General features: G+C 46.4%; 1 protein-coding gene across 1 annotated transcript in view; it reads right to left on the bottom strand.

Annotated features, from left to right (window-relative positions):
• LOC104616874 (G1/S-specific cyclin-D2-like) overlaps positions 1-16,163 on the bottom strand; it is a gene marked incomplete at its 5' end in the record, with an annotated part of 29,024 nt that overhangs the window by 3,678 nt on the left and 9,183 nt on the right. The window contains one exon of the mRNA XM_010282028.1: positions 13,930-14,060. Coding sequence (XP_010280330.1) covers positions 13,930-14,060 — 131 coding nt within the window. The remainder of the gene's footprint in view (positions 1-13,929; positions 14,061-16,163) is intronic.

Genomic DNA, 16,163 nt, shown 5'->3' with positions numbered 1-16,163 from the left:
AGGAATGATGCTCTCGGAAGATCAGAGGTATCTCACGGGCACCACCACTGCACTGCCACAGCCATAATCACAATCATCTGCAACCAGTGAATAACCTTGGGGCTCAGAACCACGAAGCATCTGAAATGTCAAGCCAGCTCAGCATGCAGGTATTATCGGTGTACTAAAGCAATGACCGCTCAAGAGAAAGGGCAGGAAGGCTTTGTTGAAAAACACTGGTCTCAGTGTGCCTGGTCAGTCCTGCCCCTGCCCCGAGACAGGACACCAGCTCATCCTAGTGCCCAGGCTGCGGCTCTGGGCAGACCCACACGGGGGGCTGCACCCCTGTCTCCATCCCCACACCAGCGCCCGCTGCCTTCCCCAGGACCCCATGCTGCAAAACTCCTCAAGCAGCAACCGTGCCAGCAGGAGGTTAATCAGAAAGACTTTTTGAGTTACCAAACACATGGTTCATGCATCGGATTCACTACAGCCAGGGTTTGATGGAGGAGGGCACACCTAAAACCAGACCTCCCAGAGCTGCCTGGCAGGCAGAGCACCCCGTCCCTGCTCGCGCTCCCGTCGGCTGGGGACTGCCGTCTGCTGGCCTCCCGCTCCCGGGGAAGCTTTAGTCTGAGCTTGCTCGGCACGGAGCAGGAAGCCTCAGAAGCGAGAGACGGAGGCAAATGCCTTTGAAGATGCAACAAAATGTGAGCACAGTGGATTTTCTGGTGATGAGATCCACGACAGATAGGTGAGATTTTAGCATGCCTCACCTCACGGAGTTCTCCCTTCCCTTTTAGCAAAAGGTAAGGAGAAGGGCTTCTCTGTCTGTCGCCACTTTCCTGCTGCTCCTGGCAAAGCTACCTTCTTTAAGGAAAGAATATGGAATATGTACTTTATATGTACTTTTTTTTAAGCACGTAAATGCTTTATATAGCTGGGGCTTCCTCCTGTATTACTGGGGGATTCAGTGATTTCCTAATACCCTAATTGCTTGTTTAACAATGGGAGCTAGACAAATTCCTCGGCCTTTCTTCCGAAGTACCTATCTAGCAAAAGGTAGCAGAAACTCAGATAAAGAAAATCCCCTATTATTAGCTTGAGTGGGTTTTAGGTCTGTTGTAAGCATTCACCTGTTTGTGAGAGGGCAACGGCAACAAGTCACTTCAAGGGTCAAGGCACTTCCAAAGGGAAGAAAGAGCACAGGCAGCAGTTTGGAGACTCCTGTTACAGACTACACTCATAATGCACTTTTTTTTTAGTATATAAACATCTCTTCTTTTAAAGCACAATGGTGCACGATTTCAAAATAGTATGTCCTTCTGAAAAAAAGACAGATATTTACAAGCAGCTTCAGACTGGAGAGCTTAATGAGGCAATTTCCTTGCAGCCAGGCTTGGGGAAGGAAGGGTGGTGACATGCGGAACATAAGGCCAGAGCATTTGGAGCCAACTTCGTCCGTTTCTAAACACTCTTATATATGGTCATTTACACTGTTATTACAAAAACTTCTGATGGTCAATATGATGCTTCACTTAATGTATGAAGAGACTAAAATCTCTAGGTAATCCCATAGAGAAATGCTTCATTTCTGACGTCTTCATTTTATACATAAAACCAATGAAGGGAGCCTGAAAGGAATTGTCACAGGTTGCATGGATTTTATATCATGGGATCCACAGGCCACTGATGTATTTTTTCTGTCATGTATTAGCTCTGGTCTGCACTTACATTTTGAATTTTTATAATAAAGTCCCACTGAATTCTTTAAAACAAAGAACACTATGGTAAAACGACCAGCATGTTGCATTCAGCATGAAATAGCTTCCTAGAAGAGTGTTGCTATTTGCATACTAAAGCTCAGTTTTTTATTAGACTGAGTAATACATTCTGTTTAATTAGCCTTGTCTATGAAGCATCCATCCAGGGCCTGAAATTGCCTGGCCAGCACAAACCAAAAACGGTGAAACCTTTATTTTGCAGGTTGTCAAGTTCTACAATCAAAATCTAGCAAGAAAACAAAAAAAAGCCAACCCCAGACTCCTGAGCGGACCTCAGTCATGCAGCAAAACCAGCTGGAACACACCAGTCGATGCAGCCCGAACTCTCCAGCACCGACAATGGAGACACACCAAACCCGTCCACCGAGGCTGCGGCTGTGCCGTCGTCAGTCCTGGCTGTGCCCGAGCAGCCAACCATCCCCGTTTGCCGAACACCACACACAAGCCCACACCACCGCTTCTGCTCAGGTATTGAGGTCACACGATGGGTTTTCACTCACCGTGGTAGCTGCGGGACAACGGATGATAACTGGCACAGCACAACATCAGAATGCTGTAGGCAGATTTGAGCAACATATTTTATTCCAAATGAGATGCCAACTAAACCTGTCAATGGCTTTTTTAATAAACTGGAATTGGCAGAAGAAGTTTACACCTGGCACATGCAACATGTGAGCAAAGTACTTGTACTCTTACATGAAAAATCCTAAAACCGCATTTGCTGTGCACTGTCTCAGTTTGCAACTAGGCGTAAGATGTATGAAGTATACCAGCTGGATGGTAATCTCATGGGTGAAAGGGAAAAAAAAAGAATTTATTGTGAGTAGCTTATCAGCCCAATTGTCGTAGTGTGATACAGCAAGCGGCTTCTTTTACAGATGGGGCTACCACTTCTGTTTGCTTCACTGGAACTTTCTGAAAATCCAAAGTGACACAATACAAAAAATACAAAAAACCCTACCAGGACAATCAGCCTGGCCCTCCCATGATGAAGTGTTCCTAACTCCTCCAAGTTTTATGTGGATTTGATGCATGTGTACATATTGTACTGTTGGACTTCGATTTTGCAAGCTCTAAATAGCACTGACAAGAGAAAATTAAAGCTTTAAAAGCATATCAGAGAAAAAAGAATTGCACTATTTTCAGCAAATCTTCCTTGAAAGAATACTACAGCGTACTGAAGTAATGGCCCTAGATTTTGCAATACAGCGACTGGGCCATTCCTTCAGAATATTGTAGGGTTGCCTTTGTTGGTTTTATAAAAAAGTTCTTTAAATGTGTGTCACATGGATTAACTTCCCCATTCTTCTGTATGGTCTAGTAGTTTTAATGATTAAAATAGTTCAGGTACTTTCCATTCCATAGCTTTATTTTCACTTCAGCATGTACGGAACTAAAAAGGCAATTAATTTCGGGTTTTCTTTTTTTTCCCCCCTGAAATTTTTTCAACCCTTAGTGATTTTACTAGCACACTTGAAACGCATTTGAAGGAAAAGCAATGCTTTTCTGTGTCCCATGAGGAGCACCCTCATGGCTGTGATGGAAATGCTGGGCAGTGAAAATTACTGTAAGGAGGAATCATCAGCACTGTGGCAGGATCTACTTATTCAAGTCCATTTTAATTGAGGATTTCAACTTCCGTGCATGACAATCTTGAAAGAAAGCACAAGCACTAGGAAAGATCCTGCAGAATTAATTCATTTTCTTGAACTTTTCAACACCTCTATAATACACAAGCCCTACACTGCCTCCCAGCTTCCAGTTTTAAACTGATGTTGATAATGCTATTACGAAAATGCCGTTGGCAAGCTATTAGGGGAGGCCTCCCACTCAACTCAGCCAACAGGTTCTCGCTTTCCACTGGTCACACTGGGATTTTCAACCCTGCCTGCTCCGAGCTGCGGGACTGCCTCATGGCGACCCACGCAGCCTGTCTCCCCAGCTTCACTGAGATAAACAGGTACAAGGCATCGTCTCCATCTTGCAAGATTATGACCGGACTAATAAATTGAGGGGAAAAAAAAAAAAAAAAGGGAAAAGTGTTGAAAAGACTTTAACTATTCTAGTAACTTATCTTGTGTTTCTGCCATAGGCTTTATCTAGCCGTTTTCAAGCCGCCTTTGGCACACCATCCAAACCGAAGCTGGCAGATGGTACCTTTCGGATGGCCATGGTCTCTGCACCAGATCCCGCAGCAACTGAGTAGCAGAACACCACCTTCTCCACAAAGAAAAAGATCACTCCTCTCAAATGCCGATAGCAGAGGGCTATCACAAGAAGGTAAACTACTTCAGCCATGCAGCTTTTCTCTCTTTCTCCATTTTGAATCAATCCAGAGCTTCTGTGACCGTAAGGGGACGGCGGACGGGTATTTATTGCACCTCCTCCCACGATGACAGCCACTCTAGAAGAGATTTAAACCACCGGTTTCATTTCACAGCCAGGCAGGGCCTAGAAACGACAGCGCACCCCTGGATCCACGCCGGCCACGTAACACCCAGGTCCGCGAGGCCGTGCGCTCCTCCTGCCGGCAACCACCACAGCTTGGCCGCCCGCCGGCGCCGGCAGGCAGGAAGGCATGCCGTGCCGCAGCGATGGACTCAGCGCTGGCCTCTTCCACAAGCGCCTCAGGTCACAGCGCTTGTTGTGTCATGATTCTTAGGTTCCCCTTTTGCATCTCAGTTTTTGGTCTTGCCTGGGAGAAGAAATAAGAACGCTTACCCCAGCAAGCCTCCGAATGCATCCGGGGAAAGTGGTCTGAACCTTGCAGCCACCCAGTCTTTGCCCATCCATCCAAGATGGCACCCATTTGGGAAAAGCAGCGTCCAGAGAAAATGTGTTATGACAGCATTTGAGGAAGAAAGCAAAGACTGCAAAACTACTGCTTTGTTAAACACGTTCCATTTCAATTCTGTTAAATTTAAGTATCTCTCAACCCTTGACAAGATCTTAGCGGCGTGGCGAGGTCTCATGCACCAGCAACCACGGAATAAGTAAGGCCAGCACCAGCAGCAGCCCGAGCCAGTTAGAAGCTTTGATCAGACCAGTGAGAAATGACCGAAGGGAAGGGACGCTGCATCTCAGAGCCCTCCCCAGGACATAGGGACATCCGGCTGCCAAGAGTATTCAGCCTGGTAGCCCCAGGGAAGGCGGCAGGGATCGGTGGGTCTGCCACCGCTACCACAGCCCAGCTGGCGACGAGCCCGCGCCAACGGCAAGGCAGTGTCATGAAACGCTTGGCAATGCCACGGCTGAGGACAATCCCGCTCAGCCATTGAGTGGGTCCTTTCTCAAGAGCTTTCAAAAGCCAAACCGCAACCCTACGCCCCTTTACTGCAAGCAGCAGGAGAGTGACAGTAGGGCTGTTGTTATATATGACATACGCATACGAACGGTGCAAAATACCGAGCTGTAACTTGACCGGATGCTCCTTGACGCTCCCCCATTTCCTGACAAGGCTGGGAAGCTAAGACCCAAACGCTGGGTGCTTCGCTGAGTGCTCGAAGTCCCAAAGCTGGGAGCGCATTTTTGCGTTACAGAGTGGTTGGTTTTCCACATATACATTAATTACTTCACAAATAGCTTTTAACTCCCCCAAAGACTGCTGTAGAGATCTCTTCCTCTTTCTTCAAACTAACTGCAAAAGGGAAACCAGAAAAGGACTTTTTTTGGGGTGCAGGAACTAGTATGGCAAACGGAGAGATTGCTGGAGGCATCTGAAGTGACAATACTGTTCACGGGTCACGTATGCACTGCTTGGATCATCGAAGAAAGCAGCCATCAGACGTGCATTAAAGGGCTGGGATTTACATAAATTCCAGCGTGGAACGCGTCATCTGCACTCCCAAATACAAAAGACGGCTGGATTCCTCCGCTGGTTCACATTTAGGCCCCAACTCAAACCTCTCCAAAGCACATGCTTCGTTGCTGACGTAAACAGGGATTCCTTCCCGAAGCAGGGCCTCCGTGTGCCGGGCGCTGGCCTTTAGCTTGCCGACGTTCTCCGAAACAAGAGCCCGAAATGCTGCTGTGGGAATATCGTGCCCAGCTACTACGTTTACTGTATCTCAGTGATCTCACGCCTAACGGACGCTGTTTAAAAACAGAAGTATTTTCCCTCCTAAATGTGACTATTTTTGCTACTGTAACAAATAGCATCAATTACAGATAAGCGTCTGTGTCTCCGTTTTTCCATCTGCAAGTACAACAAACAGTAATTTGCTGTTCCAAAGGGCATTTCATGGACACCTCAAAAAAAAAAAAAAAAAAAAAATCGCATCTATGCCAGAATTTCTCCACTTACTATTGCTACATTATTGTAATAATGTGATATAGAAGATGACTAACATGAAGCATCTGAAAGTTGGCACAGTTTTCTCTGCGATTTTTCGGTCTTTTCAGCACTTTCAACGATGCACTCTCCAGATTCAGTTCCACTGTTTTGCTTAAACAGTCCGTTTGTTGGTTTCCTGTTGCTCGTGTGGGTATTTCTCATAGCAACAGGAGAGAACAATGTTTTCAGAACTGGAAAAAGTGAGAGTAAAGCCAAAACACTGGCAGGGTGATCCAGGGGCTGATGCCATTATACTCCCTGATTTAATGTGGCTTGGGATTTCAAGTCGAACATCTCTCTCTAACAGGTATACTTTGCAACTGTGAAAAGCCGTGAATTTACCCTGCTGTAACTGTAATACTGAAAAGGGAGATTTTAAAAAAAGGCCGTGACAACCCGCCTGTGTTACACAAAGCCGTATGAGCCGAGCATCGGTTCCGCGCCGGAGGTCGGGGGCAAGTCTCTGACCAGACCGTCTACCGCCGGCCCGTGAGCTCCTCCGGCGGCGATCCTCGGGCTGCGGAGCCGGTTCCTCGGGGGGCCTGGCTTCCTCGGCGCGCCGGCCCAGGCTGTATTTATGAATGGATCTGACGGAACTCCGCCATGAGCCCGCGGTGTAACTGCATCACCCCATTGTTGCTACACACGCACAGCACTCACTGGGGAACAAAAAGCTGAATGAAGCGGAGCAGCTGCCAACTCAGGCAAAGACAACTTAGGAAACTATCTCATTCTTCCTTTCTTTCGGAGGCTATTTCGTCTGTTGTTTCCTTGCATACAAAATGCGGTCTGCAACAAATAAGGCAGGATAAGATACAGCGAGTCCTGTTACTTGGTTCCAAAACCACAGGCCCTAAACACTACAAAGAAGGGGATAAATGGTGTATGTGCTGTAGGGACAATGTTCAAATGCTACCCATTCGAGACAGATTTCCATGATTTTATACTGTGGCTCAACAGAAACTGAATTCTTGAACGTGGTGGTTCTGAACGTTGTTTCTGTGCAAAAGTTTGCCGGGATCTTTATGAAGGGACTTTTCTGACCTTGGGGTAATAAAAAATCCCAGCACCGACATATGTAGCACATTTAAGCGGAGATATTTTAAATGCCATTTATTATGGACCCAGTCTTCAAAACAGCCTGACTCCACATTTTCAAGGGCTCATGGCCAGCTGTTTCGATAAGACTTTAAGAAAAGCCTGGTTCCTTTTTTCTTTCTACCTCAGGCCCTTAAATATGCTTTGGATTTTCAAAACCACTCAGTACACGCCAGTTCCCATCTGGGAACAGACTTTTAAAAAGGACTTGTGGCCACGTACAAACCTACATGTTGGCTCTGCCTGAAAGCTCTTCCCCTGCTGCTGATGCCGGAGCAGACAACTCCTTTTGTCATCCGGATGCAACCTTGAGAGCTGGGCTCGAGGAAGAAGATGCTCCTGATGTGCGCATATAACCCTCATTATCACACACTTCGGGTGGCTATGGTGCTACAGAGTTTATTATGCAAATAACTACTAACCAGCTTAATTTGGGATCTAACCTTGTCAGCTTCTGTCAATGACGTTAGCCTGAACGCATTCCTAAGACCAGATAGTTGCTTCCACGTTTCAATGCACTCAGCCTCATAGAAAGAGGTTGGAAGGGACCTCTGGACATCACTTAGTGCAACCTTCTGCTCAAAGTAGGGTTATCTTTAAAACTTAGTTGTGTGCTTAATTCTCACTGACATTAGCCTACAGAATGCTGGTCCAAGGTGCTTTGTAACAGGTAAAGACCTCATCTACCTACCCCTGCAGCAGCTTTTTGAGCTTCTCGGAAACCTTAATGTATTTCGCCTCCACAAGGAGAACTGGGGCACCAGTGTAGGACAGACTCAAGGGAGATGCAAGCAGTAACCAGGTCAGGTCATGCATGCCCCGCACACGATTTATGAAGACACTCCCAGGCATGGCCAGAGAGGCGGTTTCCAGACACGTGGCTACTGAGCTGACACACCGAACTGATGGCTGCTCTTCCACGAGGCGAGGAGAGAGATCTGCCCAAGAGAAGTCTGTGGCAAAACAGAATATTGATTGCAAGGTCTTAAAATGTGCCCTACCCATTCAGCTAGCCTTCCTCACATCCCGTAATTGTACGCAGCGGGGATGCTCATATCCTCCTTGAAGCATCTGGCTCCACCAGGGACAGGATACTGCATGCACTGGAGGGCTGGTCTGGGATGCTATGGAAATTCCTGACTTCCTGAGTTGTTTATTTTTCCATTGCAATGACCCACCAAGAGATGCACAGGGAGCGCAAGGGCTTCCTGTGAGTAGGTCTGTTAACTCTCTGCCCGCCAGCCCCTCCTCTCCTCTTCAAGAAACAGCAAAGGAAACATTCCCATTCTCTGGCAGCAAAACAGATCAGAACACGCAATCCCCATCCCGTAGAGCTGTGTGAAACTGTGTGGGACTAGCTCTTATTGACTCTTTGGGACAATAACGATCAGAAAAGGCGATTCAGATATACCATGCAGATCTACTTCACTACCCATACGGCTGCTGAGCTTCTCAGCTTCTCCAAGAGTAGCTCCCTGGTGTTTATTTTGGTAGGTGGAAGGACTAATGAAACCGAGGTTTGCATGGCCTCGTTGTCACTGCCTCTTCATACTGTGATTCAACCTTCACCAAATGCCCCAGGGCAGCTATCTCTCAGAAGTAACTGTTATCCCTAGAGTGACACTGGCAGGATGCCTTGTACTATCTCGTCTAAAGTCTGGAGGGCTGCTTTCGTTTCATACAAGGATAGCTGACACCAATGTGTTTTTGAAAGAAACACTCGTGTGTTGGTTGTTCGCTTACCAAACAGCTGGGCTCTAAATTAAATGCTGTTTATTAATAACATAATTTTGGTCTAACTCTTAATGAAATGTCCATTAAAAACATTATAGCACTAAATGCCAAACTCCAGTCTGTTACACCAGTGGAAATCTAAAGTAACTCCATTGACTTCAGCCTCTTGGTTTATGCTGCTATTTCCCAGCAAACAGAGCGCACCCTCAAATTATCATTAGAAAACAGTAAAAGTTCAGAAAAGCTCACTGCAGTCAAGCTGCATCAGGATTTAATTATCATTCTCTATTTTCATATGCTTGCAACTCTGAAGCTGAAATTTTTCATGCTCCACCTCAGATGGTGACATTTTTGGGAAAGCCAATGAGAAAGTCTCATCATCAGTTTCCATGCTAAGCAATCACACACACCAAAAAAACCCAGAAGCCGAAGTCCCCTGGAGCCTCTGGTTGTGAAGGACTCTCCTTCAAGCTCTCTGCCATTTTCTGTGGGCTATCAGCAGGCACAGGGAGGGGCAAAAAGTTTTCCCTCTGCAGAACTGTAATTTCTGTCAGTTCCCTTGCTTTTGCACCTCGTGATGCTCCTGAAGCCTAGGAGCTCTGACTTCTTCCTCTTCCCTAACCTCCCCTTTGAAAACAAAATCATTGACACAGTGACAATGGATTAATTGTGTTGCTGCAGGAACAGCTCTCAGGCATCAGAAATTAGGAAGTGAGAGAACCGAAGCTGTTCATTCAATTTTAATTAAGTCCCAGTGTAAAATATATTACAATAGTCTTTACTCTTCCTTAACACAGCCTTGGGCTAACTCTTACACAATCTAGTCGACGCATTTTTTCCAACGATACATTTTACAGATGAGGCTGATATTACTACCTACTGCTAAGACTGCCTGATACTTCTCTGAGACCCTGTTTTCAGTTGCTTCTCTCTCTCTCAAGCTTTAACATGTGGGATGAAATTTTCCAGTCCTGGGCCCTGATTCCAACCCAAAAGTCACGGGGAAAGTATCTACCAAGTATTTCTCCCATTTCCAAATAGCTGGCTAATGAAAAACACACTACTTTGCCCAGGTTAAAAATTCTGGCCATCTTTGGTTGGGCTAAGACTCCAAAGCTTGCAAGAGGCAGACTTTGAGTTAAGGCCACCTCTGACACAACAATGGAAATATCTTGAAAAAATAACAGTACCTCTAACTTCTGTAAAGACTTAGTTTTTTTAGCAATTAAGTTATCCAGAAGCCCCTTTTGTCATGATTGCGCTCTGACTTGGGGGCCAAGCGAGACTCTAAGCGGTCTGCGCTGCTATGGGCTGAGACCACGAGCAAAGGGAAGAAAGCTTGTCTCTACACAAGACTGCCAACAGACTCTTGAAGAGGATGTGACCAGTAAAATGTTGAGAGTTCTTTTTTATTTGGGAAAAGTGATTTTTTTTTTTTCCCAAAGGCATATAAGCTCAGCCAAATTTGGGAAGATTTTCACCAGGATGGCAAAAAGCACATTTCTGATAAAACCCCGTCTCCTAAATTTCAAAGAAAAGGCATGAAGAAGTTTTCTGTGCAAAAAACATCATCTTTTTTTCTTCTAACCGCTTAAGAACTACTAAGCTGTTTTGGCAAGTATTTTTTTGCAAACTGAAACAATCAGGATAGAAAAATTCAGCGTGAGAGATAAAGTCTGTCCAATCTGCAAGATGCTGCAAAAGAGCCTTACATTAAGAAGTGTTGGGATACCTGAGAGAGCTTCAAGCATCTCCTATAATAAAGAACATGAGCTTTAAGTGTGTATCAACAAATATCAAATGAAGAGAATCCAGAAAAACTCCCAAGAGCGCCAAAAAAGCCACGTATTCCCCCTCAAACGTGGTCGCAATATGTTGTGTGTAATATGGTCACAACATGCTGTGAAAGCCAATTAACTTTGGCTCTACCAGACCAAGGAGAGAGAAAATCCCACCAGAAAGACACCCTACTGTGACTTTTCTTCTGCCCCCGCAAGCCTTCACAAACAGCCCCAGCACGCAAACCGAGCACGGGAAGGGTCAGCTGGGATCTCCGTTCACGCAGGGAAGCAGCAAGGCACCCGCCAGCAACCAGAAAGAAGCACAGGGAGAGGTGCAGGAGGAAAACCCATGGGTGTAATCCCCCCCACGGGTGTAATCCCCGCCGTGAGCAGCAGCGCAGGAACAAAGCGATGGGTTCTGCTGAGGGTACCTGTTCTAGGTCTGGGGTTTGGTGGTACCAGAGCACCACTTGCTTCCGTCCTCAAAAAGGGCTTCCAAAGGACTACCCAGGGATTTCTGCGGGCAGTGATGAGCTCCGTTCTGCTTCACAGCAGCAGAAGCAGGCGCCGACACTGCAGGCTCCACCTAAACTTTCCAATTACTCCCTTCTCCTGCACTCTGCAAGCCTCCCTGTCCCTCCTCTGCCACCGTAAGGGCTATTTGTGTTCCCTTTCTCACCATATGCTGTCATTCCCTCGCTGCTGTCATTATCCTTGTCCTGCTGACTACCAAGCCGGTCGATCAGGCTGTAATTGCTCTAGCTGTAGCACAAGGGGCTCACCGACTATGACGGTTACAGATACTCCTCTCATCCCCATCTCCCCCTGTGCTCCTGCCCTGTGCCACTGTGCACAGCTCCCTCAGCTGCTCGTGAGGCTGTTCTTGGAAATCCACCCGTGAACTGATCTGGCTTAGAAACCAGGCAAGCCCCCCTGACCCACCAACTCCAAAACAGTAACAAGTGGTCCTTCCCCCCTTCTTTAAGCTGGATCAGTTCCAGGATGGGGTTTGAAACACAAGGGTATGAACAGTTCGTGGGCATACATCAGCAAAAACTACCATGAAAATAAGCAGCAGCTGAACATCAATGACATCACCCATTGTCATGTAACCAGGAAAATCACAGCAGAGGGGCACCAGTCTTTCAGACACTCCATGAAGTTATACAAGAAGCTCTTGGTGGCTAGCAGCAACTGTTTTCCTTATTCTGTGGATATTCACAACCTTGGCTGAAGACAGCACCTTTGCTAACAAGTTGTTAAGTCGCCTAAACCCTTGTCGCCTTCTGCACGGTTTTCTAATGTGCCTCTCATGTCTGCCCTCTTGTCTTAAGAGTCCTCCTGGACATTTGCTGGATGCACCATCCAAAACTTAGCATGTTACATCCAATTGGATAGACATCCAAGGAGAAAATTTCATTCAGGCAATAACTGCCAATATCAGTACCAAAAACGGGTAATTCTTGTCATCCACATAAATTAAGTACACTTAATGGATTTGCCCGGTCTAGATGTACAAATGAGCTTTGTGCACTACTTGCACCAGGCCCTGCAGTCTCAATTGTTATACCAGATTCTTCTTGCATGCTCTTGCTGCTTACTGTAATGTATCACCACGCTGCTTCTCCATACTTAGAAAACAGACACAAAAGAGCAATTGCCTGTGTAAGATTTCCATTTACACTGGAATAAATGCATGTTAAATTTCTGCAGCTACTTGATGGAACAGGTTGCCCAGAGAGGTGGTAGATGCTCCATCCCTGGAAACATTAGGGGTCAGGTTGGACTGGGCTGTGAGCAACCTGATCTAGTTGAAGATGTCCCTACTTGTTGCAGGGGGGTTGGACCAGATGACCTTTAAAGGTCCCTTCCAACCCAAACCATTCTGTGATTCTATGATTTACATTGTAAGCATTCGGAATTGGAAATTTTCCCTTTTCTGTGCAAAACCCAGTTCCCATCAAAAGAAATGGGAAGCCACAGAACTGCACTTCAAAATTAGGCTCAATCTGCCTGCAAGGAAAAAAGAAATAGTGAAATTCTTCTTGTTAAGATTAAGAATTTCTGCTTGAAATTCTCTTTTTATTAAACTGGACTACTCGTTTTTAACCAAAATGTAGAACATTTGCTGGAAAAAGCAGTCCTTCTTTTGACACCGTTATCACAGATCTAATAATTGCACACTGTATTTACCCTGCGAAGTAAAAGCAGTAAGAGGATTTATAGTTAGCACATGTTAAGGACAACGCATCGGAAACTGATACTTCTATGGTAAAAACCCAGCAGCAGCCTTCATTTCAGAATGCTTCGCTCATTTCCTTTCCTTCTAAGTGGATTTCATCACAGCAAAAGAGGTCAGCTTCGCAAGAGACTAAACTCCTCTTCATCCACAGACTGAGTGGTTTGGATTTGCAGGAGCATAACTCTCCCTGCAGCGTCCCACCGACACGGGTGCGCAGCCCGAGAGGCACCACCGCCTGGGGAAGGCACATGGGGTGCTCCTCTCAGTCCTCCCAGCTTTCAGCTGAGACTGCCAAGCACAGTCGTCCTGTTTGGGTTTTTCTGATGTCCCCCTGCAGACCAGCAAACTCCCTTTTGAGTGAGCTTGAGCACCACTGAACTGCCATCAGGTTCACCTCTCCTACTGATGATGGGACCTTCTGACAAGCCGAAGAAAAGCCCTTCATGGGGTGAGCTTAGTGAAGTTACAGACACGCAGGCAGCCTGGGCTGCACCTGCCTCACACTGTGCCCGTGCCGGAGGGATTAGCTCATTAATTCACTTCCTTCAAGTCAAGGATTTCTTGACAATACCTCAATCAGGGCCAGAAGAGCAGTTCCAAGGCTGCAGGGCCGGTGCACAAACTGGTTTACCTGATGCCCCAGCGGACGCTGCCTGCCTGCTCGCCCCATCGCCCCGGGCAGTAGCCGAGGGGGCTCCCCCCTAGAGCAAGCCTGACCATCAGCCAGGGTGGGCAGAGCAGGCTCTCCCCAACAACCTGCTGACAAAGCACAAATGAAAATAGATCTGAGGAGGCCAAGGAGTTTTGGACATCCAAAGCACTGCAACCAAGGTGCCAGGTGCACACCTGCAACCTGCTTGCTCCAGGAGGTCCCCCTCCTTCACGCCACTGGGCTTTCAGGATCAGGCCCGGCTTGATGGCCCGGTTCTCCACCACGCTCTCAGAAGCAAAAGGAGAAGAGGAATGTGGGACACTCACCACATCTGTGTTTGTGATCTTGGCCAGGAGGTCCGTGAGGCTGTCCCCGTCATCGAGCTGAAGGCCACAGATGGCTGCTCCCACACTTCCAGTTGCTATCATTGACGGTGGGTACATGGCAAAGTTAAAATCTGCAAGAACAGATCTGGGAATTAGTCCAAGCCCAGACCAGAAAAGCTGCAAAACATCAGAGGCAAGCAACATAAAAAAACCACACCCAAGAATAAAAAACGGGGAAGTAGAAGAAAGGGAAAAGTGCCACTCTTTTTGGTTCAGAGGAGCTCATTAGTCACACTGCTCATCACAAGCAGTCAAAGGAAGGGTAACAGATCTGCAAATTAAAATGGAAATGCAGCTCGGTCTTTTATCCTCACTGATGCATAAAGTAAACCTGGACAATTTTTAATAGTCTTTCTTTAGTTTTAAAGAAAAGGAAAGAGAAGAAGTAGGCTTTCTGTAATTTACGTCAGAAATTTGGGTCTCGGTCACATTAGAGCTCTCTGTATAACCAGAAAACTAACTGGTATAAGGCATCACAAAGGACCAAACTGAGATTTTTAGTCATGTCAGTTTTTAAAGACGTAATTAACTCAACCATTTAAAGACCTGTCCAGGAAAGAGATTTTAATTAACGATTCATCTTTACCACCTTTGCAATTAGGAAGTGAGAACACTTACAGCCCATAGCTACGTAATCAAAAGAAAAAACAAAGATCACATTTGTCATTACTACTATTTCTTAATAAACAAGTTGAAAATACATTTCAAAACTTCCTCTCACACATCTGTGGAGATCCAGAGAGAAATGAAAATAAAGCTAAATGTTCTTGTGACCTTTATAAGGCAATTTTACGGTTTATGATACTGCCACAGGCACTGGTTTATCAGTATGCCTTACTAAATACCATTTCCAAGAGATCTTCCAGGTTACTGATAATCTTCCTAAAAGGAAACTTGGTTTGCAAGTTCTTTGGTTCAACAATAACTCACTGACAAACCATTCTCTACCAGTTTTCAGTTGAGGAGGACTGGAGGAGAAGGAAGAGGAAACCCAAGTAATACTTAATGTGAAATAAACCACAATCAATATATTCAGTCTATTTATGGAAATAGATTGTTACAGAAAACGACCCTTCTGTTAAGGGCAGATCCCAAGTGCTGTATGTTCAGCTAGCACAAATTCTGTAACCCTGCTGATATCTGTGTAACTGCTCAAGTTTTAGACACATCGAGAGTTGTTCTCGGCCTCCCAGACTTTGAGCTGGCAGACACTGCAATCGCTGTGGAGACGGCATGCTCTTCTCCGGGCTGGAATATGTCCCTGGGACCCAGGAGGAACGAAGCAGTCAGGTAAGAATGCGACTGAGGTCAGTAACGCTCATCCAGATGGACCGGAGGGAGTGTTAGAAGTGGGGAGAGAAGAGGAGGAGCTGAAACCCTGACGTGGATTTATCTGTCTCACAAAGCCACCCGAAGGTGACCGCCTGCAAGCCCACCACTGCACACTGCTGAAGCCCACTGTCCTTCCTACCAGGGCAGCCCAGCAGACATCACACCCTGACAAACACTTCTGAAGGAGCAAATTCCCGCTGACTGAAGCAATGAATACGGACTGCCCTTTTTATAAAAATAATAATTACGCACTGTTGCAATAGTAAGAACCCACTGTACACAGGAAAGCTGATCATCTTGGAAATTAAGTTATATTGCCCCCACTAATGAGTCAGTCAACAGGTGAGCCTCGACTCCTACTTATCAGCGCAGGACACAGCCCTGAGGATGCTGATCTCAGCATGTGTTGAGGTGCCAGGAATTGCGCTTTCATGATCAAAATCACTTTCACATTTACTTCATGTGGACTTACACACACATGCGTGAGGGCCAGCCCCATCCAGCCTGTAAATGGATGACCAGGAAAATACATAAGGTTACCTGACACATAGCACATGCACTCCCCACAGAGCCCACCCTATTCCCAGTGCCTCAGCCTGTGGTTACACTTATCACTGGGCCAGACCTCGAGAGCAAGCCATAGATACAGTGGGATTTTCAGCCCTCGAAACGGCCCCTGTTTTATGCCGTTTTGCCTCTCTTCTTACTCACTGCTACTGATGGGAGGCCCCAGGACGCAGGTCTGGGTGAATGCTGCGGTGGCTCATGCCTGTGGGTTGATCTGGTAGCTAGCGGCTCCAGGGAAGAAATGTGATCGCTGGACCACCAGTTTGCAAAGTCCA

Source organism: Phaethon lepturus, unplaced genomic scaffold, assembly GCF_000687285.1.
Source record: "Phaethon lepturus isolate BGI_N335 unplaced genomic scaffold, ASM68728v1 scaffold31542, whole genome shotgun sequence".
Lineage (NCBI taxonomy): Eukaryota > Metazoa > Chordata > Aves > Phaethontiformes > Phaethontidae > Phaethon > Phaethon lepturus.
This window is presented reverse-complemented; position numbering and strand designations above follow the sequence as displayed.